At 36.1% G+C, this 24,634-nt stretch overlaps 1 protein-coding gene across 1 annotated transcript in view; it reads right to left on the reverse strand.

The window, feature by feature from the left end:
- Nucleotides 1-24,634, reverse strand: part of CPNE8 (copine 8) — a 216,630-nt gene that overhangs the window by 111,498 nt on the left and 80,498 nt on the right. Inside the window, exon 7 of the mRNA XM_059404497.1 lies at nucleotides 3,833-3,896. Coding sequence (XP_059260480.1) covers nucleotides 3,833-3,896 — 64 coding nt within the window. The remainder of the gene's footprint in view (nucleotides 1-3,832; nucleotides 3,897-24,634) is intronic.

The raw sequence follows: 24,634 nt of genomic DNA on the forward strand, positions 1-24,634 counted from the left end.
CTCCCTCACAGTAGCACAGATTTCTTTCTCCTCCTTCTACTCTTGCAATTATCCAACTAACTTTCCATTCAACAGACACTGTAATGTTCTCAAAACATAAAAGAAATAATACTGTTCATAATTAAAATGCTTCTAGTCTTCCTCTTGTCTTTAGGATAAACACAGAATCATTAATGTGATCTACAAAGTTCAGCACCAAATGAGCTCTAAGCAGCCTTTTCCACCTTTATCTTGCCAAGTTTTTTCTCAATCATCTCTTCTTCTTAGCCCTTGGCCACCACACACCAGACACAATTCTTCCCTCCTCACATTCCAATGGAATTCTTTCATTTAACTGGAAAAACATTCCTTAGGCTTCAGCTTAAATGTTATTTTCTTAGAGATCTGCAGTGACTCCCTCCCCAATATAAACTGGATTCTCCATTATACTCTCTTATATTTGATCACTTAGTATATATCATGACATATTTACCTACACAGTCATCTAATTAATGTCTGTCCTTCCCACAAACTACTTGTTCATTAAAGACAAGGACCAGGGTTATTTTTTGTTGTTTTTTCTCACCATTGTATTCCAAGCATCCATTTCAGGGACTAGCACTTTGTATGTTTTACGAATATTGTGGAATCAGTCAAACAAAAGAAAAATATTTGTGGATAATCTCAAGCTACTTTTTAAAATACCAAGTGAACAAACAAACCTGATATAACTTCAAAATAACATTAATTCATATTCTGGCATTTGACTAGATACATTACAGAAGTTACAATTGAAATAAACGATGTAATACTAGGTTGAGATTATTAAAATTATTACACTAAAAATTAATATTTGTACAAATTTATAATTTACATATCTCTCCAATGCTGCCCCTTTTTTATTCTGCAAAGTCATGATCTGGGGAATATATGAAGACTTCTAGCATTTTACAAATGCAGAAATTAAAGCTCCAAGACTATAACCTCACTCAGCTGAATATTGAAAGAGATAAGACTGAAATTTAGGTGTCCTGATTTTAAAAAGCTTATGCTCAAGTTAATAACAATGTATTTTAAAGAAAGAAAAAAAAAAACCATCAAGCTGTATGATGTCAAATGTGAAGTAAAATTATTTCATTCAAGATTCTAAATAATAATGCCTGATATTTTCAAGGTACCCTTAAATGTGCATTTAAAAGGCACTGCTTCAGGATGCCTGGGTGGCTCAGTGGGTTAAAGCCTCTGCCTTCAGCTCAGGTCATGATCCTGGGGTCCTGGGATTGAGCCCCACATCGGACTCTCTGCTCAGCAGAGAGCCTGCTTCTTCCTCTCTCTCTCAGCCTGCCTCTCTGCCTACTTGTGATCTGTCAAATAAATAAATGAAATCTTTAAAAAAAATAAAAGGCACTATCTCTTCCAAAGTAACTACGAACATTGCTTTGAATACACTTGTTTCTTCTGCTATACTAGCATCGTAATTTTATTTCAAGGTCTCTTAATGATGCTCGTTATCAATAGGCTGTAGCTAAGAAGAGAACATACTACACCTAAGTGAAGTTAAGTCATGATTTAAACCATATTTTAAAAATATTAGATGTGTAATTGTTAAGTATAATAAATATGTATTTACTTATTAAATGATAATTCCAGATATTCTAAAAGCTTTAGTAGTATAAAGAGTGGTAAGTAATTATTAAGTAACAGATTCTACTTCATTCTCATGGAAACATTCCTGTTCTTTCCTGTTCTTCTGAGCAAAACAGCAGAATTCAAAGTGGAAGATATTTAAGATGCAACCTGGCCATACTCAATCTATGCCCTTGGTATCTTGGTTCTACTTTGAAATAGAACTAAAAATAATGTGTTCATTGGCATATTTACATAAAATCACCTGAGTGTCAAGAGTCTGACAAAACAGCATTGTTAATGTCAACACAAGGAACATGTATCTTATTGACCTTGAACTTCTTTTTCTCTTCCTTCACCCTTCCCTCACTATATTAAACACATATTTTATATATATATATATAAATTTAGAGACACAAAGTACAAAAGATGATTAGATGATATAATGCTAAGAAATCACTGTGCCATTTTAACAACAAAAAAGGATGGTAGGTAATATTTCTGTACTATGTTGTATTTCTTGTAATGTATCCTTAATATATATAAGGTGCTTTCATATACACTGTATTTTCAGATTTAATGTTATGGTGCTTAATTAGCAGACCTGGGAGAATTTTTTCAAGTATTCTAGTGACTGATTCACATGTCGTTCTTTTCTTCCCCTTGCAAATATGGAAAGTAAAACATAAGGGTCAAGTGATTTGGTAAGACAAACTACAAATTCATAGCAAATCCCAAACTCAACTCTGCTTAATGGCATTCTAACTGTAAGTAGGTTCTGGGCATTTTACACAGGAGAACACTGAGACTGAGGTGGCCAGACCTGCCCACAGGTGCATAGACAATGGAGGAAGAAGAAGGGCATCAATTTAAATGCATTTTAACTACTTAAATTCTAGTATCTTTGCTTAATCATCTTCACAACACTGTTAACTATACTTTCCTTTTGTTGTCTCACTGATCACCCCCTACCCCACAGAAATCCCAGTTTCCATCATTTGCGGGCAAGTAGTATCAGGCAGACTCCTGTCCATAGTATCCTAGAAATACATGTATAGAAAGCCATAGTAACTGTCCTTAAAGAAAATACTCTAGAGATTCAAGTTACATACTCAGATTTTAAATAACGGTTCTCCAAATGAAAACTATAGCCAATGTCACAGTATTAAATTTTAGTATCTTCAGGAACTTCTGTTCTTAAAATCATGAAGCAGAAATTGTAAATAAAGACCCTTAGAGATTTAACCCAGGGAAAACTTCTCCCCCCCCCCCTAAAAAATAACAGTTCCCAGGGATCTGCTGGACCACATTAAATAAACAATATCGACTTCAGATTCAGAGAGCTATCACTACTTCCAGTGTGGAGTGTCACAGCCATCATCTCATTTCTTGATGACAGTAAAATCACTGAACATGAGTCAATGGCTGTATCAGCAAATCACGACTAAAAATAGCCATCTTTTAAAAATACTGAGTATCACTCTATGTCATCATATTCCTAGCTGGAGTGGTAGCTGGTCCTTGACTCAAATGTGAGCCTCCTGAGCTAACAAAAGATGGGAGCTTATATAAATCCTGAATTAATTCAATTAGAACTATAAAAACAAGTATACTAGGCAAAAGGACTTCAGTTAGGTGACTAGAAGTACTCCTAGAAAATCACACTTCATCTTCAAAATTTTGCAAGAACTTAACTGATTGGTACAACTGATAATTCCTAGTATTAAAGCCCCCTCCCAAATAATACTGACATTAGGTTCTATTTTAATAATTTCTATTCCTTAAAAAGACTGTTAAAATAACTGATATCCTTTTTGGACTACAAATGTAGTCTCTATATCTAAAGTAACTAAGTATCTACAATGATATTTTATAGATTAGAAAATTATATAATAGTCTTAATTATTTTTTTGCCAAAATTACTCAAGAATCAATCATTTAAGAATAGTTTCAGAAATATCTTTTTAAAAGGTTGTAAATAGGGACGCCTGGGTGGCTCAGTTGGTTAAGCAGCTGCCTTCAGCTCAGGTCATGATCCCAGGGTCCTGGGATCGAGTCCCATATCGGGCTCCTTGCTTGGCAGGGAGCCTGCTTCTCCCTCTGCCTCTGCCTGCCACTCTGTCTGCCTGTGCTCACTCTCACTCGCCTCTCTCTGACAAATAAATAAATAAAATCTTTAAAAAAAAAGGTTGTAAATACTTTTCAAATCAAAGAAATATTTACTTACCCTACAACAGTTTAACTCCTCTGCTGTAAGTATGATCGTACCACATTTCCTCCCTGGAATTCCTCTATAATAAAAATATATTAATATATATTAATAATTTATATGAATATTTATAATATAAACTAGTATTATACATTTCATTTTTATGGAACCAAATAAAGAGCATACTGCTATTTGGTGGGTTCTTTCCTAACAAAATATATTCCTAGTTTCAACCTTGAGTTTATCCTATGGACCCACATTTCCTAATAAAGTTAAACTTTGATAATTTTCAACATGTCAGACCTCTGTCCAAGAACTGTCAAGAGCTTCATATTGTTTAACATATGTAATGTGTATAATATTATATAATATCTATAATATAATAAAATTTTCTCCATGGGTTCTAAAATTTCCATTATGCGATTAAAACCTATTCCTAATCTTGGTTTCCAACAGTTCTTTCTCCTTTCATCAACATGGTTACTTATTTGTGCTTATTTCTTTTTTGTGGCCATTCCCATTCACTGATATACCTCAGCACACTAAGTGTTCCCTATCTCACCTCAAACCTTCCATATCTCCAGATAACATTCCATTTGTTCCAAGAAACTTCATCCTGGTCAACCTCATGTAAAGTTCAGACTTCACTGCATTCTTATGACACTTAGCATGTAATTACCCCTAACTTGTTACAATCACATATTTTTTCCCTTTCTTTTTTCAAGTTGATTATAACCTCTGTAAAGGTAAAATTCACAACATAGACCTCTTGTGAGCCAACAGAGTTAAATATCTACACACAGCAGGTGCTCCAAATATAATGAAAATATATAATACATAAGAAAAAATTGAAGAAAGTAAAACTCCCACACATTCTTCTTTTTACATGTGTTTGGTGTACTTATGCTCATAGAGTATCCAACTGACACCAAGGGCGAAGTCCACCAGGAAAATACAAAGTTTATGTATATGGTTCCCAGCTTTACATGAAGAACTACAGAGACAAGTCCACGAGAATCTTCCAAAGAAAATCCCAATGCTCTCACAGTACACGTCATGCTTCTTTTTTCCTGTTTTAAGTCCCAATTCACAGATCCTTCAGTTCATCCTGAGAGCTACAAATTGTGGAATTAGAGCCCAACAAGTGCGTTTGTCCTCAAAAATATAACTCATTTCTGACAATCTATGTCAGTGTGCATGCATCAAAACATAACCCCTATTCTCCATGGGTAAAGGGACTGGACTCTTTAGCTATCATGACTGGGAAGAAGGTAAAAGAATGAAAAATTAAAATATCTGAGCTATAAATCTATCAATGTAAAATTATAATTATTGTAAAACTCCACAATCCTTTCTTTCTTTCTATTATAATATTTTCTTCTGAAGAGCACCATTGGGACTTGAGATAAAAATGTCATCTCATAGCTTATGCAGGAAACTTCCTAAAACAAAGTTTTGTTTTCTATGTATTTTTGCTCCCTGCTAGGGTAACCGTACATGTCAGGATCTTCTATTTTCTCTAGGTCTTTACAACTAAAAGGCCAAGTAATTTATCCTTGCATGTTTTTCTTTGGAATATTATATATACCATTTTTGGCATCCTTGTAGCAATCTTAATCACTCTAATCTACCTATACCTTTTATTTTCTTCTTTCTATTTGACAATCTCAAGATTTACATTTTTAATCTTATGACAAACTAAACACCCTGACTAAACATGTACTTTCAGTACTTTAAAATGCTGAATAAAATTTGCCAAAATGTCTTAATAAATGTTCTAATTACTGGGCAACAAAGTAAGGACCAATCTAAAGCTTAAAATGGAAAACCAGAAAGACAAGAAGGGGTAACCCTGCAGAATTTGATTTTGGGATTTTTTTTTTTTTATGCCACCTTAGGACATAAAAATGAGAGACCAATTAAAGGAGGGGAGGGAGAGACTCACAAGGTAGAGAATTCAATAAATGACTAATACACAACATAAAGGTTGCGTCACAATGACTACATTACTTGATTATAGCATGAATTCGAAATAAACATTCACTTTGGTGAGACATACAAGTCATCCATGTGCTATTTACAATAAACATCAAAATTTAAGGACTTAGAAAGTTCAAAAGAAAAGAATGCAAAGATACATGAAGGGGGAAAAAACTAAACCCACTGCAAACCAGTGGACTTACAATAATAGCAGACATACAGATTTTAAATTTTAAAAGACTGCTAGAAATTTTAAAAGACTGTTTATGTAATTAAGAAAAAGTTTCAATTAATTAGGAAGATATAATCTCAGGATTCTATGCATTTGACATTATAACTCTAAAACATAAAAAACTCACAATACTACAAAAGGATATGTGTAGCATATACTGACCATTTTAACCTGGCGAACACTACCCTGGCCAGTTAGTACAGTTAACACCACTACCTATGAGTCATGCTGATTTCATGTACCATTGATATAATGTAATGAGGATACTTCACCTTTGTGTCCTTTCCCTCCAAACCTACAACTCCAATCTAATCATCACAAAAACATTAGAAAAACAATCCCAAACTAAGGGGCATTCTACAAAATATCTGCTAATACTTCCCAAAACTGTTAACGCCATCCCAAACATGGAAAGACTAAGAAATTTGTCACAAAATAAAAGATACTGAGAGACAAGATGACTAAATGCAATGTGGTATCCTGAATAGAACTGTGTAAGAAGAAAGGGTACACTAATGGGGAAATTTAAAAAAAAAAAAAGTCTAAAATTCAAATACAGTCTGGAGTTAGTTAACTGTAATATGTCAATTTTGGTTTACTAGTCGTGACAAATGTACATTGGGAATGTAAGACATTAATGTTAGGAGAAACTGGGTAAGGAATATGTAAGAGCTCCCTGTAATACCTCTGTAACTTTTCTTTAAATCTAAAGCTATTCTAAAGTAAAAAGATTATTAAAAACAATGTGAGGAAAGAAAAGACAGGCTACAGAACTGTTTCAGGTTAAAAGACACTAAAATCAGGACAACTAAGTTCAATGTATGATTCTTGACTAAATTTTAGACTGGGGTAAAACAGCTACAATGGATATTACTGGGACAATTGTTGAAATTTTAATATGGAGTATGGATTAGATAACATCGGGGTATCATCATGAAGTTTCCCGATTTTGATCATCAACTCCTTGGTAAGAAATACACACTCAAGAAATTAGAGGAAAGGGGACACAGTGTCTCCAACTTCTCTCAGAACTCGTGTATGTGAGAGGGGAATGAGAGGGGAAAAAAGTGGGGGAGAAAATGATAAAGCACTTGGGACAAAGTCAATATCCGTTGAAAGTAAAAATTCTGGGTTAAAGGGTATCCGGGAGTTTCTGGTACTATTCTAGTCAATTTTCTGTATAACTGAAATAATTCCAAAAAAGAAAGTTACCCAAAAAAGCCAATTTTGAAAATAGTTTCACGGACTCATATTCTTCTATTATATTTTGCAACCCATAATAAGAATAGAACTCATCACCAAGAAGCTGAAGATACATCTCAAGAGAATTATTAAAGATGAATAATTATTTCTAAAACTGACATATAAAGAATAAATGGCCTCTGGAGAGACTAGGTGGTTTAATTTTGTTTGATTTGATTTTGTGTTTTGTTGATGCAGTCAGGGTCTTGTTTGTTTTTTAATTGTTTTTTCCCTAACTGTAACATTTTCCCATTATCTCTTAATACTTCTCCATTACCTCTAGCACTGCCTTAGCTCATACCTTTACACTTTTGCTTGGATTTCTCATTTCTAACTGGCCTCAATCTGGTATTCCTTTAATTTATACCCTGTATCGATGCAAGACTGATTTGGTCATGAATTCTAATCATGCAGCCTTCCATCTTCCAGATCCTATGATAATTTCTAACTGATTAAGACATAATATCCTTTATAAAATACAGCCACAGTAAAATCTCTAATTTCATCTTTTCTGCCATTTTTCAACAGAGCCATGCTTTTTCTTCCTTGAATCCAAAACAGATGTCTCATTTCTCCCTGACTTAACCTGGAATACTCACCCTACCAACCCCTCAAGGCCACTTTTTTATCTCAGCAATTTCTATTCATTCTCCAAATCTTTCTTAAATTTAGGGAACTTTTACTAAAATTGACCATGTACTATGTCATAGAATATTTACTAAAGTATTTCACATTTATTGACCAAAAAAAAAATAAAGTTAGAAATTAATGATGGGGCACCTGGGTGACTCAGTGGCTTAAGCCTCTGCCTTCGGCTCAGGTCATGATCTCAGGGTCCTGGGATCAAGTCCCGCATTGGTCTCTCTGCTCAGCAGGGAGCCTGCTTCTTCCTCTCTCTCTCTCTCTCTCTCTATTTGTGATCTCTCTGTGTCAAATAAATAAATAAAATATTAAAAAAAAAGAAATTAATGATGAAAGGTAATTTTTTTAAAAGATTTTATTTATATTTATTTGAGAGAGAAAACACATGAGCAGGGAGAAAGGCAGAGAAAGAGGTAGAAGCAGACTCCCACTGAGCAGAGAGCCTGATGCCGGGCTCTGTCCCAGGACTCTGATATCATGATCTGAGCCAAAGGCAGACGCTTAACCAACTGATCCACCCGGGTACCCTGACAATATGTAATTTTTAAGACATTTCTGAAAACTCACTATTAAAAGAAGGAATAGCAGGCAAAAAAGAATACTTAGAATTGCACAATAAAAAAACAAACCTGTGGTATTCTACTAGTTTAGTATTCTGCATGCAAAAAATAAATAAATAAAAATAATATTAAACAAAAATCCAGCAGTGTGTTAATAAAATATAATGCAACAGCAATACACTAATAGTAGGACACTTGAACACTCCACTTCTGATAATGGATAGAACAACTAGGCCGACAATCAATAAAGAAATAGAGGACCTGGACAACATTACAGACCAATTGGACCTAATGTACCTAAAGGGCACACTCCATCCAATTAACAACAGAACAGACTTCTTCTCAAGTGCACATGGAACATTCTCCAGGAGAAACTACGTATTAGGTCACAAAACAAGCCTTAACAAATTCAAGCAGCTTGAAATTATACAACATAGATTTTCTAATGACAATGGAATGAAATTAAAAAAACAGTGGAAGGAAAATTGGAAAATAAACTAATATACAGAAATTAAACAACATATCCTTAAACAACTAATGGGTCAAAAAAATAAAAAGTCTCGAGGGGCGCCTAGGTGGCTCAGTGGATTAAGCCGCTGCCTTTGGTTCAGGTCATGATCTCAGTGTCCTGGGATCGAGCCCCGCATCAGGCTCTTTGCTCAGCGGGAGCCTGCTTCTCTCTCTCTCTCTCTCTCAATCTGCCTGACTCTCCGCCTACTTGTGATCTCTCTGTCAAATAAATAAATAAAAATCTTTAAAAAAAATAAAATAAAATTTTTTAAAAAGTCTCTAAAGAAATTAGAAAATACCCTGAAATAATGAAAATGAAAATACAACAAACTATAATATATGGGACAGAATGAAGGCAGTGCCAAGAGGGAGTTTATAATTGTAAATGCAGGGGCACCTGGGTGGCTCAGTGGGTTGAGCTGCTGCCTTCGGCTAGGGTCATGGTCTTGGGGTCCTGGGATCGAGTCCCACATCGGGCTCTCTGCTCGGCGGGGAGCCTGCTTCCTCCTCTCTCTCTCTCTGCCTGCCTCTCTGCCTACTTGTTATCTCTGTCTGTCAAATAGATTAATAAAATCTTTAAAAATAATAATAATAATTGTAAATGCATAGATTAAAAAAAAAAAGTGAACAACATGACTTTCATCCTCAAGAACTAGAAAAACAAGAACAGAGTAAACTCCAAGGTACCAGAAGTAAGGAACTATAAAGATTAGATCAGAGATAAAGAAAATGGAGAATAGAAAAAAGACACACACACAAAAACAGCTGCTTTTTTTTTTTTGAAGTTCAATAACTCCCATCAGCTGCATCTGTTACTTCCTGTTCTGATTTTTGCTTTGTTTTTACATTTTTACTTCTATTTTTGCCTTTTTTTTTTTTTTGCTTCTGTTGTTAAAGGCACATGTGGTTACAATGACCCTACTTAGATAATTCATGATAATCTTCATATCTTAAGGTCAGCTGATTAGTAATTTTAACTACATCTGCAAAATTCCTCTTGCCACATAAGTAACATGACCACAGGTGTGACACTAGACAGCAAGGTCATGGGGCCAAAATTCTCCCTTCCATACTGTAGCTACCTTATGACCCCAGAATTTCATTCCTAGGCATAGAGTAAGAAGACAAAAAATAACTTTTATATGCAAATAATTTTATATTTTATATACTATTAGGAGTCATAATTTTTATTGTAGCTCTGCTTATATTAAAAAAAAAAACTAGAAGCTACAAAAAAGTCCAGTGACTTAATACTAGGTAAATCTGTTTGTAATTCACAAAACTGATACAGTAATGAAATAAATGAGTCAAGGACAGCATCATACATCCACAAATTACACAATACATAGATGGTTATCACAAACAATTTCAAGCAAAAAATCAAGTCCTAGGAAAATATACACAGTATAATTTCAGTTATATAAGTTGAAAACCTGAAAAATGAAACTTCACATTTAATGACATTATGAAGGAGTTCCTATCAGGCTTAATATTTTTTCTGAAAATTAATCTGCTTGTGCTGAGCTGAAAGTAATAAGTCATATCACTAAAGAGATATGTCTTTAGTAATTTAAAATGCTTCCTGCCTTAAGAGATCTCCTTCATCAGCCTTTCTCAATGTTTAAAATTTTTAGGATCTCTTATTCATTTTTAGACTGCTTACCTGGTGAACATTTCATTTTTCAAAGCCCAACTCAAATGCTGCTTCTCTGACTCCCATAACTAGAGTTGATTCCTCCTGTCTCTGCCTTTAGATACTCCTTCTGGGATACAATGAGATCTAGACAAAGGCACTACATCTGAAGAGTAACACAAAGCTGAGTTTACATCCCAGGTATATCAGTTAATGACTGCGACCTTGAGCAAGTTGTTCAATCTTTTTGAAACTCAGTCTCCTTATCTGAGAAATCAATGTAATAACGCAATTAATATATGTGTCTAAACATAGCACAGAGCAAGTATTCAATGCATTATAGTTATGACTATGTGCTTACAGGTATTCCGCACAAAAGCAGAGATTCTCTGAAGGGGAAGGATTATGCATGGCCATCTTTCCAGGTCTGTATCTAAAGACATGTGATACTGACATTCTCTAAGCATTTGCTGAACTGCATTTCATTTGATTTAAGAGAGTTATTTCAGAAGCCCCCAGCTAAATAATATAACTGAATGTGGTTGTACAACAGACTAACAAATTAAACCAGTGGCATGCCTTCTCTTCAAACTTAGTACTGATTTGGTATTTATTCTAGCTCTTTGGTAAGTGGGGGGAAGATAACAGGATGCAGCATGTTCACTGAAGGGAGGGCAGGGAAAGGGAAGGAGGTGATAAAATATGAAAAAATTGTCCATGATACAAGTGTTGGGCAGCTGAAAGGGCACCTGTGAGGGTAATGGAATTAGGAGATAATCCTCAGTACAAATATGCCAACTTCACAAATGGGCTATTTTGATGTTGGGGTTTTTTTCCATGTATGGAGTAGTCTTTTTTTTTTTTTTTTTACAATTTTATTTATTTATTTGACAGAGAGAGAGAGAGAGCACAAGCAGAAGGTGGCTCCATGCTACACAAGGAGCCTGATGTGGAACTCGACCCCTGGACTCCGGGATCATGACCTGACCCAAAGGCGGACGCTTAATGGAATGAACCACCCAGGCATCCCCGTATAGACTAATCTTAACTGCGATAATAAATCCCCAAATTCAAAGGGGTTGGAGAAAGGACACAGGCTCTAATAAGAACTAGTTCCTGGGGGAAGGTGTGTAGGAAGTGTCCATAACCCCACCAGGAACTACCCTGGTGGGGTTATGGACACTTGTTCCTAACTGGATAAAGGGTAAATCAACACCTCTTTCCATGTTAAGCCAATATATTTCAATTGGAGCAAGAGCAACTCAAAACAAACTGAATTAACTCTTTTAAAAATTAAATTAAAAAAATTAATGTAATACTTGAAGTTACCCAGTGGCACAATGAGGTATTTATGTGATATTACACTAAAATTTGGTAACACTTAAGTTATTCATCTATGAGAGTTTTGTTCACACCTGAATTGTGAGGAAGAAATGACTCAGAGCTTGGCAGGGAGGAAATTATACAAATAACTGACTGCCACTTGCCCCTGTAGTGAAATGCAAAAGATATATGATGCAGAAATAAACATGTAAAAATTCATTTGTTATTCATCAACATTAATGGTTTTAATATAGGAAGTCAACCTAACATGAAACTGTTTTCTTCTTTATTACTAGATGAGTAATTCCTTAATCCCAAAATGAATTATTCATATGATTATATTTCTTAATCTTATGGTACTAATATATGAAAATGTTAGTCAAATTGGCCTCTTGACTATGAAATACTAATGAAAATAAAATTTTGCATTTCATATTATTTATAGGTCCAAAGAGCAAGATAACTATAGATAGATCATTTATTTAGCTCTGCAAAACAGAATTGCAAACAGAATCGCATTATAAACAGAGTATCATTGATTTGCTTACTTATGCAACAAATATTTGTAGTTACCTACTTACATGCAAGCCATGGCAACTAGGACTCTCTAGGGTTTTGCAGTATTATCATTGTAAAAAGATGTGTTAAGGGACGCCTGGGCGGCTCAGTTGGTTGGACGACTGCCTTCGGCTCAGGTCATGATCCCAGAGTCCTGGGATCGAGTCCCGCATCGGGCTCCCAGCTCCATGAGGAGTCTGCTTCTCCCTCTGACCTTCTCCTCACACATGCTCTCTCTCACTGTCTCTCTCTCAAATAAATAAATAAAATATTTAAAAAAAAAAAAAGGATGTATTAAGTACTTATCCTTTTACAGACATTGTGCTATGCAGTCAAGACACAGATACAGCTGAAGTAGATATAGTCCCTAGCCTAGAGGGAGGGATTCAATAGAAAGAAAGAGTAAAGAAGCCAGAACTGATACAGATACTAACAATAAGGGGTGGTGAATATTATAAGCAGGTGGTCCAATCACAATGGGTACCAATGCAAGTCTGGCAGAGATCAGAGAGATTTCACAGAGAAGATGACAGGAAATGTATCCAATAAGGTGTGTACAAATTGGCAAGTGAGGCCAATTGCATAAATGCCTTCCAGACACAGGGATCAGACATAGTGAGGGAAGAATACATTCTACTGAAGACATGCTCAGAGCATAATGTGTGTTTAGGAATATTCAAGTACATGGCTGGGTCTCAAGTGTCATTGTGGACTTGAGTTTTCTCCCCCAAAGGTTATGGGAAAGAACTGAGGAAGGGGCCGAGTTTTAGACCTAACTCCCAAAAAGGTCAGGAGGAGCTACTGTAGGCAGACGGGACTGAAGCACACAGTAGTTACAGAAATCAAGGCCAGTCAGGAAGCATTGTCCGATTAAGAAGGGCTGCGGCAAAATAGTGGAAGTGTAGATGGACAGCATGGCTGCTGAGAAAAGAAGGAGAGAGGGAGAAAGAATAAAAGGACGCCCACTGGCCTGCTTAGAAAACTGCCTAGTGGTGCTATCACAGAGAGAGGACACAGAAGGAGGAGTTCTGGTATATTAAACGATAACCTAGCTTTGGGCGCATATTAAGCTTGAGGCTTCTTGGAGACATCTGTGTTCAACAGGCAGTTGTACATGGGCATCGAGAGCCAACAAAAGAAACATGACTGATAGAAGATGTAGGCATCAGTGGTACAGAGGTGACAGCTGAAATCAGGGCCATCGAAGACATCATCCAGAGTAACATACCTGCAGGGTGTTGGTCTTAAACTTTGCTGAGTCACAGACACATGTGAGACTCTAATAAAAGCCAGAGACAGTTTTAGGAGAAAAATGTTACCCAGCATTTTGTGTACAATTTGAGGTCATTCCTGGGCCTGTGAAGCAGGGTAAGAGGACTACCCAGGGAGTCACAAGGGGAAACTAGGAGAGATGGTGTCAAGAAAGCAAAGGGAGAGGAGTTTTCACAAAGCGGTCAACAGCACCAAAGAGGCCAGCTAAGATAGAAACTGCGAGTCCCTGTAGATTGGGCACAGAGGAGGTACCTGGGACCCCAAGCAAGCCAGTTAAGGAGAATCATGAAGAGTGGGTTGAAGAGGTAGTGCTAGTTGAGAAGCTGTACAAGAAGAGTCTTTGAAGATTATGTGCCGTGATGGGAAGAATGGAGGCAGAGCCACAGGGCAGACAGAGGCAGAGTTGTGTGTCTGAGGGCTGGCGGGGAGGATGCAGAAGTTATGAGCATGGTCTCTAAGGAAGTCTGGGTGGAGTGCAATCCAGGGCTCAGATGGAGGCAGCTGTTCAGGTAGAAAAAAGAAACATATGCTCAATCAATAGTGCTCAAACATATGCACAATCAATAGTGTGATATACAGTTCAGTTTTTCAGTAACATATGCTCAACTAAACCAAGAGGGTTAGAAGTGAACTAAATCCTTCCCTCTTCTTCAGTGAACTAAAAGCCAAAAAATGATAAAGAGGTTCGACCTGATTTTTAAAAAGCAGTTCAGCTCCCGGGCAAAATATTTGGCTTATCTAAGCCTCATTTGTTCATCTGCAAAATGTAACTGATAATCTATCTTTTGCTAGGATGAAGAAAGATAAGTGCTATAATACATGGAAAGCTTTGGGTGCAGGCTGATAGAATGTTAACTAGCAAACACAGCAACTAACGTGATTTGTGGCATTATTTTCTCTGAGAGTAAAAAGGTAAAGTTGTGAAAGAAAAAGGCTGGGAGGGAGGAGGAGAAAGGTTACTTGACAGAGGACTTGAAGAAAGTTATTTATAGCTTTTGGAAAAACTGCTAAGGAGAAAGGGAAAATGTACCCAAAAAAGTCACAAAGCACTGGAGGTTGAAGCCAGGCTGGAGGTCAGGAGTCAGTGGTGTTACTAGACCATTTGGTTCTGTGACACTGAGGGGCTCAGACCACAGGGGTAGGGATGGGGAGAAGGCTGATGACATAAGACACCAGATGTTTCTTGTTAAACAAAGAAAAATCAAAACCATATAAATAGCTCGATAAATGAAAACTTTAACACAAATGTTCAAGTAGAAAGAAACATAATTTTAGTTTATTAGTTTTCTTTTGAAATCTAATTACATAAGGAAATTATGTCATTTCCAAAGGCAAAAACAAAAGATCCATGCAGGTAGTTTTTCAAAACTAATGATTCATTTAATTTAAATCTCATGCATTTATCTTTCAATGCAATATGCTTTGTCTCTAAAATATTTCACAAGATGTCATTTCTAAGATTTTACTATATCAATTATCACAAAACTTACTACTTTCACTGTTAAAATATGTCAAATTCCAGAAACTTTTAACATCTGAACAGTGTGCTCAAGAAATCCATCTGCTCCCCTGTAATTTGTTAACATTATAATTAAATTAAATGTGATCTCATTTTATACTCAGAATGCAAATGTTGACATTAAAAGAAAAGCAAGACAATCATTCTCATGGTAGAGAATCATGAGTACACAATCAACAGTGTGATATACAGTTCCATTTTTCAGTAATAAGAACAAAGTAAACTGTTCATAATGTCTGGAGACTAAGATTTTTTTAAAAGTAATTATTGATAAGAATGATGTGATCCTAGCACTTAAATATCATATATGTCAAAAATATTTTAAGCAACTACTTTACCTGGGCTGTGATAAACTAGATCTATCCATCTATCTACAGAAATATTAGGTTGCTTATGTTACTGAGAACACATTTTGCATTTGTAATGTAGTCAAATACATACATAGCAAACATTATTATAATCTCAAACTCTGTTCCAAGCCCTGACATGCAAAAATTATAATGTGCAGGAGAGACATTTAGTGTACTTAACAAAAAAGAAAAAATTATAAATGTGACTATTATTCTGCAAAATTCAGTTCAATAAACATTTACTGAATCTTACTATTTGCAAAGCACAACAACAGGTCTCCACAATGCAGAGGATATAATGGTTTCTTTCTAAGTCCTTTTACAATTGTTAAAAGAAGAAAGGATGGAGGAAAAGCATTCAGTATCTCGACTGAATTTTAGATGGGCCGTTCAGGTGCTTTGCTCCTGCATGTTGTGGAACCCACGTACGTTGTGGTAAGCAGAAGAATTAATAAGAACACGCAGGAACATCTACTGTGTATTCCTTTGATTATTTTTTAAGTGGACCTGCTTAAGAAAGGAAAATCGGGAACTTAAAAAAACAAAAATAGTATGAAAGAAAGAGGTTAAGAAACTTTAATAAAATGGTGGGCGAAGCTAACAATTCAGTTAGCTAGAAGTGGTACGTTTATACTAAAGAAATGGAACACGTCCATGAAAATAACTAAAGATCTATGTTGGAATCCAGATGTATTTGAAAATGTCAGGTAACTAAATTGTCTTCCATGTTTAGAGTCTTTCATCAGAGTTAACTCAAATCAGGAAAGGGTTAAGATTCAATCAATCTAGCTCCATAATACCTGGGAGGGTGTAATCAATACTGATATCAAAGCAGGCAGTGAGTTGCAAATATTATTGAGGTTTTTCACTTACTAGACTTTATTCTCAAAGCAGCCTGTATTGCCAAGATTCCGCATTACAAGAATCTGCCTGTATCTGAAATGGCACTATGGGCCATCAAGGCGGATTATTCAGAAAGGCTTTTTAAATACATACATACTTACATACATAGATACATAGATACATCATTAAAACCGCTAAGAATATGTTTAATCGCTCCTCCCTGAACTTTGAAGGAGAAGAAAGCAGCAGAAAAGCTCATTGTTTTTTGAAATGGAAGTACACCATCCTGCATTACCCAATGGAGGAAATGACCAGAAAAGATGAGTACATGGTGCTCTTTACCTGTCAGAACTATGAATTCAGAATGATGATTTTCTAGAAGATGAGGGGAAAAAAAAATCTCATGTACTTATTTACCTCTTTCTAATACTAGATATGGATTTATTTTTAAAATTCCTTCCAAAAGTCTTCCTATTTAGACCATGTTGGTTCTAGAAAATTTAACGGTACCCTTGGAGAAGAGTGCTGTCATCCTCGTTGACCACAAAGAGAGTGGGTGCACTCCCCCTAGAATGAGACCGGCTAGCACAGGAAAGCCATACTTCTCCTCACTTCCAGGGCTACCATTTTCCTTTTAGTAATCACAGGGAACAGAAGAGGTAAGAGCACACCCTACAGAAGCCTAGTGTAGTCCAAAGAGGCGAAGTCTTCATGACTCAAGGTGAAAGCAAGAAACAGAAACTTTTCTGGAGACGACCCTATGTACTTTAGCAAGAAAGTTTTACCTTGAACCGTGCTTGCATAAGACGTGTGGCTAAAAGATAGTGCAGAGGAACTGCATCCTTGAAATGACCTAGGTCAAGATGGACCTCTTGAAAGCTCTTCTTATCCTCCAGAGATATTCTTGACTTTTAAGTAAATACTTTTTTAAATGAAATAAAATTTAAAAATTAAATTTCATTCAAAGCCATATACAAATCTATTCATTTGGGAAGGCAATATAATGTTTGTCTCCTTGTCTCAGTTTCGTTCTCTGATGAATGGAGATTATTTCAATAACTATCTGCCTCATAATGGTGCTATAAAGATTAAAGAAATCATTAGGTATAAAGCAGGTATTCTAGTGACTGACACATTATAAGAATTCAGTCAAGTTAGCCACTGGAATCATTTTTTAAAAGTTCACTGCTCCCTTTCAATTGTTTTGAAGACGAACTAACTGAGGGCACATCCAGGAGCAGAGACAATCCCCAAATGTTTGTTCCAAATGTTCATCTCATCGGGGGTCAGAGCTCTACCAAGCCGCTTATTCCAAGGTTGGCCCATAGATCTTTCTTCACCTACTAGTTTGCTTAACTATAGAACTAATATTCCTAGCCTGCATCTTGACTCCCAGAATCAGCAAATTATGCTATACCTAAGAAAGAAGAAAGGAACAATGAATTTCACTGTGGAGGAACCTATAATTTCTCTGAAAGATTTCATCCAATATAATTTCTAAACATTGTCTATATAAAGGGAAACCCTTTAGAAACTTATGTGATATTAAAACTATGTGAAACTAGGAATGTTGATTCAACAAAGGTAGGTATTATTTAATTTAGATACCATCCTGCAAAATAACACAGACCGTATCTCATCACTTCCTTCCTTCAGCTCAGATTTTCCATCAGTTTTCAATCCAACTCAATGAGGTTAGACAAACCTAAATAAAAATACTGTTGCAAATGTTTATACTTAGCAATACAAGGATAGAATGACTCATCTCTTCTGAAAACACTGCTCACTTATGGAAAACCCAGAAATGGATGATCTTCTCCTTGTCAGAAAATGATAAACCTATCCATTCAGTTAGTTGTGCAAGAAATCTGAAGGTCTTCCTTGAAATCTTTTTCATCAAGACAATTCGCTTATCACTGATCCCTGTGAAATGAATCTTAAAAACATATTTTAATCAGGTTACTCCTCCTCATCTTCTTAGTCCAAATTCCAGTCTTCTCTGAACTACATTATTTCAACAGTAATTAACTTACTAATCTTTCTGTTAACTACCCACAACCATTCTGCACACAGAAGCGAAAGAACCTCTCTGAACAAAAATCGTGACTTTTCCCACTGCATTTATGCTAAAATTCCAAAACTAACATGACCTATACATTCTGGTCTAAGTCAGTACTCTAATTTCCAAAGAGCTTATATCAATATGCAATTCTATTTATTTATGTGATTATTCATTTAATGAAAAGATTATTAATTCCATGAGGACAGAACAATTCTGTGTTTTCGTAATTGTATGCTTAGTCTTTAATCTTTTCTGCTCCATTATGGAGTCTCAGTAAAGATTTGTGGACTAAATGAATTAAAAGAAGAAAGAAAAAAGAATCCCTAAGACCTCTACTACACAGAAGTTGTGTCTAATAGAAAAATAAGCAAATCCAGTCGATAAATGTACTCTACAGAAAAAGCACTGACATAAAATCAGAACGACAGATCAACCATTCTGGGGCTTATCTCTGGTGATGATATTAAGGACTATTTTGAGAAAAAATGTATTTATCTTATCCATATCTCTCCTGACTGGCCATATCCTTTGCAAGCCTATTTATCCAGATTAGTCTTTACCTATATAAAGGTATGTTTATATGTCTTTACCTATAACACTGGAATTTTTGAGTAGAGCAGAGAATTGTGAGAACTTGTAGCTATATACAGTCTGCTGTTCTGGGTTAAACAATTACATCTCTGCAGATTTTTCCAGAGCATGAGCTCAGATCCACAAATGAATGTAAGAAAGTGGACCTTTCTGTTATACAGTTTCTGTTATACAGAAGACTCATAATCTTGTACAAGATATATAACGAAATGTACTAAAACTGCTCTACTTTTGGTCTTTAAACACACAATTTTTCATATGAACTCTCCCAGAGGTTGGTAAGTGCTGTACACCAAACCCATGAAGCATTCAACATCTCTCTAAGATGCAATCAGTGGTTCAATTTTTAACGTGTTGCAAGCATATAAAAATTACTAATATGTATACACATCAGTGGAATCTTCGTAAATGAGAGAAAAATGATGTTTAATTGATATTGTACTCTAGATTACATTTTGCAATTACATATGAACATGGGCAATGCTCTAAAAACTCTGGACATTTCCAGCAAAATAACACTATCCTATAAAAACCCAAACTAATATAAAGCAGAAATTTAATTCCCCCACAATTTGACTTTTCAGCTCTATACAGAGAATAGACAAAATCATTTTTAATATTTATAATAGGATGACATTTAACAATTTATATAAATGCAATTAAGTTTGGGTCAAAATTGTCCTTTATCTGATCTTGCTAAATGCTTCTATAAGGAAAATAAATTCACAGCAAAAAGACAGAAAATAGGAAAGAAGAAAGGAAAGGAAGGAAAAAAGAGAGGGAGGGAGAGATTATTCAGTGATTCAATTTAAGAAGTCTTTCCTAAAAGACACTGGTTTTTTTAGTAACAACAATAATAACCACAGTTTGGGTGATTATTAAATTCTGGTGTCCTCCATGACAAAAATACTATATAAGGCATTTCTATTTCTTACAACAACTCTCTCAAAAGTATATTATCTATATTTCAGATGAGGAAACTAGAGTTCAGGAATTTAAGCCATTTGCTCAAATTCTTTACCCAATAAACTGTGATCCCAGATTTGACTGCCCTCAAAGCCCACGTACTGTCAGCTCTGTTCCAGTGACTATTCATCTCTAGAGCAAGTTCTTCATACTACAGATAGAAAAATATAATACAGACGTACAAATTTTGTCATGTTACCCAGCAAGTTAGCAGCAGAGATGGTACTAAAAACATCATATTCTGATTCCCAGCCCAGTGGACTTTCCAGTAAAATAAATCAGGGAGTATAACAACATCAATCTAATTTGCAAGGAAGTTAACAAAGTCGAGATGACTTTGAAGCTCAAAATTTACTATATTTTCATATACAAAAAGTTGCACAGTAAAGACATGCTCTGTTTAATTCTAAGTTTATGTTTCTCACCTTCAGGACTAAGCATTTCCCTATTCTTCTTCCTCTCCGTCCTTCTCTCACTGACTTATCTACATGCACCCACAGCCAGAGCACAGCTTTCAGAATCAGGTCATATTTGAATCAGATCTTTAAGGCAAACCTTCAAGGCTCTGACTCAAGTCCCATACAAGCCCTTGGCTGCTTCTGCCTTACTCCCCAGATTCCTTTCTGCTCTGTTCTTCTCCCCACATTTCTCTTGATGTACTTCAGCACCCACTATGCAAGTGTCTTTGAACCCTATGTCAGAGCTGGGATCCTGGTGTCCATCAGTCAACGGCAAGCTGGTCTTCCGTTTCTCACCTGCCTCTTGAGTCCTGGTCCCTGTACTCTTTCCACTGAACTGCTCACTAATCTCTCTGGGGTCTCTCCCTTTATCCTCTATCCACTACTGACTGCCTAGATCACAAGCTGTTATACCCACCCCACAAAGAACATAATCTTTTCCCTTAGCCAATACAGCTGTCGGTTTAGTTATCCATGGTGGTCCCCCGCGCCCCCGCCCTGGGGTAAGAATCTTCCTTCTAATCACAACCAGTCCCTGCCTCCTCACCCCATCCTTTTATACAGAACCAGTCATGCCTGGATGTGTAATACAGGAACAAACGGGTCTATTACTTGATGAACATAATAAATGCTTTCCTCCCAGAGGAAAGAATGGCAATCTTTCTTAAACTGGTGCTGATTCTAGCATTTTGGAAGGCTTTACTGAATCCATCACTAAGCTCCCTAAAGATAGAAGAAGTAAGACTCTCTGACAGCATCACGCAGAAAATTGGATACAATCTCCCAGCATGAGAAAACACACTGCTGTGTGGGTATAATGGTAAATAATAATGGGACGATCTAAAGAGAGGAGCCGATGAGTCATAGGAAGACACAGTAAATGTTGCAGACAAATTAAGTAGCACAAGACTCATTTTAGGAGGGTTCAGGGAAAAGACCAAAATGTTGGATGGAATTAAGATATGAAAAATGTGGTTGCTCAAAATCGGAATCCAAATTTGCTCAGAACTTGAATTTGACAGAACAGACTGCTGGAAATTATGAAAATCTTAAGCTGCTATTAAAAAATAAATTAAAGATTCTTGAATATCGGTTCCAAAAAAAGTCACCTAAGTTCCTATGAAATATTAAAAAATAATTTTTATTCTCGTAATAAAATAAAATCTCTTTTTTAAGTGACAATAACTGAAGCACAGAAAATAAAAGGACTTGATTTTACATTCAAATTCCTTATTTTATAGCTCACGAGGCTATTTACTAGAAATCCACTTTTCCTTTGTAATAAATATTACTTAGCCTTCAAAGGCTGGTTAGTAATAAATAATTTAAAGCTCTAGTGTATCTGCTTTAAATTTCCAAATTTTGCCATTAGCATCATTTTTAAAAGCCTACCTCTGAGGAGATATTATGGCACAACTGCAATTAAAAAGCTAAAAGAAATTATTCTTACTACCTTAACAGAACATAATTTAAATTAGGTCTTTTTTAAGGGAAGAAAACAATGGAATCTTTTGAATAACTTAAAATTTAAATGGAAAACTATTGGAAAATAAATCTCTAACCTAAAACAAATTGGTAAATAAGCCCTAAATCACTTGGATAATGCTATTTAAGATAAATAACATTTGGGACACAGGGAGACTTTTAAAATACAGGATGAGTCAATTTTGTTAATTGCAGTTGGATTATCTGCCTCAGGAGGTGTCCTGTGCTCCAATTCCAAAGCCTATATCCATCCAGATAGGAAAAATCCTCCAGCTCCTTAAGAACATTGGCTAAAGTGATGGCTGCAACAGGAGAGTGTACAAATTCTGTCTCCAACCATGAGGAACTAACCGTGGAAAATAGTGAGATGTTTAGTGACCAACTTACAATGTTATCTTTAACTAGATAGCTATGCCCTGACCCTGACTGGGGTAGGTTTACCAGGTGGGAGTGGGGGAGGGGGTGGGGCAGGAGGAGGCAGAGGGGACTGAGGAATAGTTTTAAGAGCTAGCTGTTAAACGCATATTATTTCCCAACGTGAAGTTCACTGTTTCTGCCATGCTTTAATATATTCCACTATATTAAAAACAAAACAAAAAATAATCCACTATATTTACATATTATGTGGCAAAACATGGTATCTTCCTTTATAAGTTATTTTTGTCATCAAGTTTCCTGTGAGAAAACACTTCCCTAGCCTTGTATCATTTCTGATATTCTCCCTGGCTCTGTCCTTTCTTCCAAAACCATTCTTTCCTCCACTAAAGTATCCCTTTCAACCTCCCCAACTCTCCCCACCATCTGTCCATTAGATTGGTTTGAAAAATCAAGTACAGGAAAAAAGTGTCAGTGAACAGGGATGAGTGTGGAATCTGAAAGTATCTATCTAGCAAACCAGCTGGTTTGAAAGGCAACTCTGACATGATGGGCAGATAAAACTTCAATGCAAACATTTCACTCTCTTCCTCCACCAAACTACCCTTCTAAACAAAATGATAAATGAGTTTCATTTGCTTTTCATTTGAAGTTTAGGTAGGGGAGTAAAAGGCCATTTGAACAGAAGATGTATCCTCTCTCTGAGCACTTGAACTTCCAAGAGCCCAAGACAGCATTCTTAGCCCAATGGACTTTGTTCTTTCATCTACATGTTCTCCCTTCTCTAGACACTTGACTCTCTCATAGTTAGTGTTTTTAATAAAAGATAGTATTTTCTCAAACAAGATGGTGGGTGGGTTACAACAAAATATGTATTTTTCCCCATTGTTCACCTGGGATGGATGCTCATGTGAGAGCACATGAGTATATTTTGGATGCTTATTGATTTTCTGCTTCGATGATCTGTCTCCTACGATTAGTGTATTCATATCAATATGACTCTTTATCTTGATTAACAGTTTTCTTAAGTAATTGGCTGCTCCCATATTGGGAGCATAGATATTTATAATTGTTAGATCATCTTGGTGGATAGTCCCTTTAAGGATTATGTAGTGTCCTTCTGTATCTCTGACTACAGTCTTTAGTTTAAAGTCTAATTTATCTGATATGAGAATCGCTACTCCAGCCTTCTTTTGAGGCCCATTGGCATGAAAGATGCTTCTCCATCCCTTCACTTTCAGTCTGGGTGTATCTTGAGGTTCAAAATGGGTCTTTTGTAGACAACATATGGATGGGTCCTGTCGTTTTATCCAATCTGCAACCCTGTGCCGTTTTAGGGCACATTTAGGCCATTCACATTGAGAGTGATTATTGATAGATACGTTTTTATTGACATCGAGTTACCTTTGAAGTCTTTCTTTCCGTAGACTGTCTCTATATTTCTGTTCAATGCTATTCTTAGGATTTTTCCTCTTTTATAGAACCCCCCTTAATATTTCCTGCAGTGTCGGCTTGGTGGTCGCATAGTCTTTTAAGCCTTGCCGGTCTTGGAAACTCTTTATCTCTCCATCCATTTTGAATGTCAGTCTTGCTGGATAAAGTATTCTTGGCTGCATGTTCTTCTCATTCAGTGCCCTGAATATATCTTGCCAGCCTTTTCTGGCTTGCTTAAATAAACAAATCAAAATATCATTCTACTAGCAAGCTTGTTATATTTAATTTTACTTTGCTATTTTTTATTTCTCTTGCCCATTTGATTTCCCTCTCTCATCTCTTTCCTTTTTTCTCTTCATCTCAAGCATCTAATTGGGCTTCCCTCATGTAATATGCTACCACACTGCAGTTCTTATAGTTTTATTCTTTGTTTCTTTCTTCTCTCTTTTGTAGCCAATCTCTTTGCTACATTCAAGCTCTACATGTCATTTCCCATTTAATACTAACACACTGCCTAATTAAATTTACTTTAAAATTAAAACAACAACAACAAACCCTCTCACTGCTCAAACAGTAAGCCTACCTTTTAACCCTTTTCTTAATATTTATTTGCCAGAGAGGATTGCCCAGTAGGCCGAAGGTTGAGGAAAACATTAGTTACAGGGGTGCCTGGGTGGCTCAGTGAGTTAAGCCACTGCCTTTGGCTCAGGTCATGATCTCAGGGTCCTGGGATCAAGTCCCGCATCGGGCTCTCTGCTCAGCAGGGAGCCTGCTACCCCCCCCCC

This window comes from Mustela nigripes, chromosome 6 (genome assembly GCF_022355385.1).
Source record: "Mustela nigripes isolate SB6536 chromosome 6, MUSNIG.SB6536, whole genome shotgun sequence".
In the NCBI taxonomy this organism is placed as follows: domain Eukaryota; kingdom Metazoa; phylum Chordata; class Mammalia; order Carnivora; family Mustelidae; genus Mustela; species Mustela nigripes.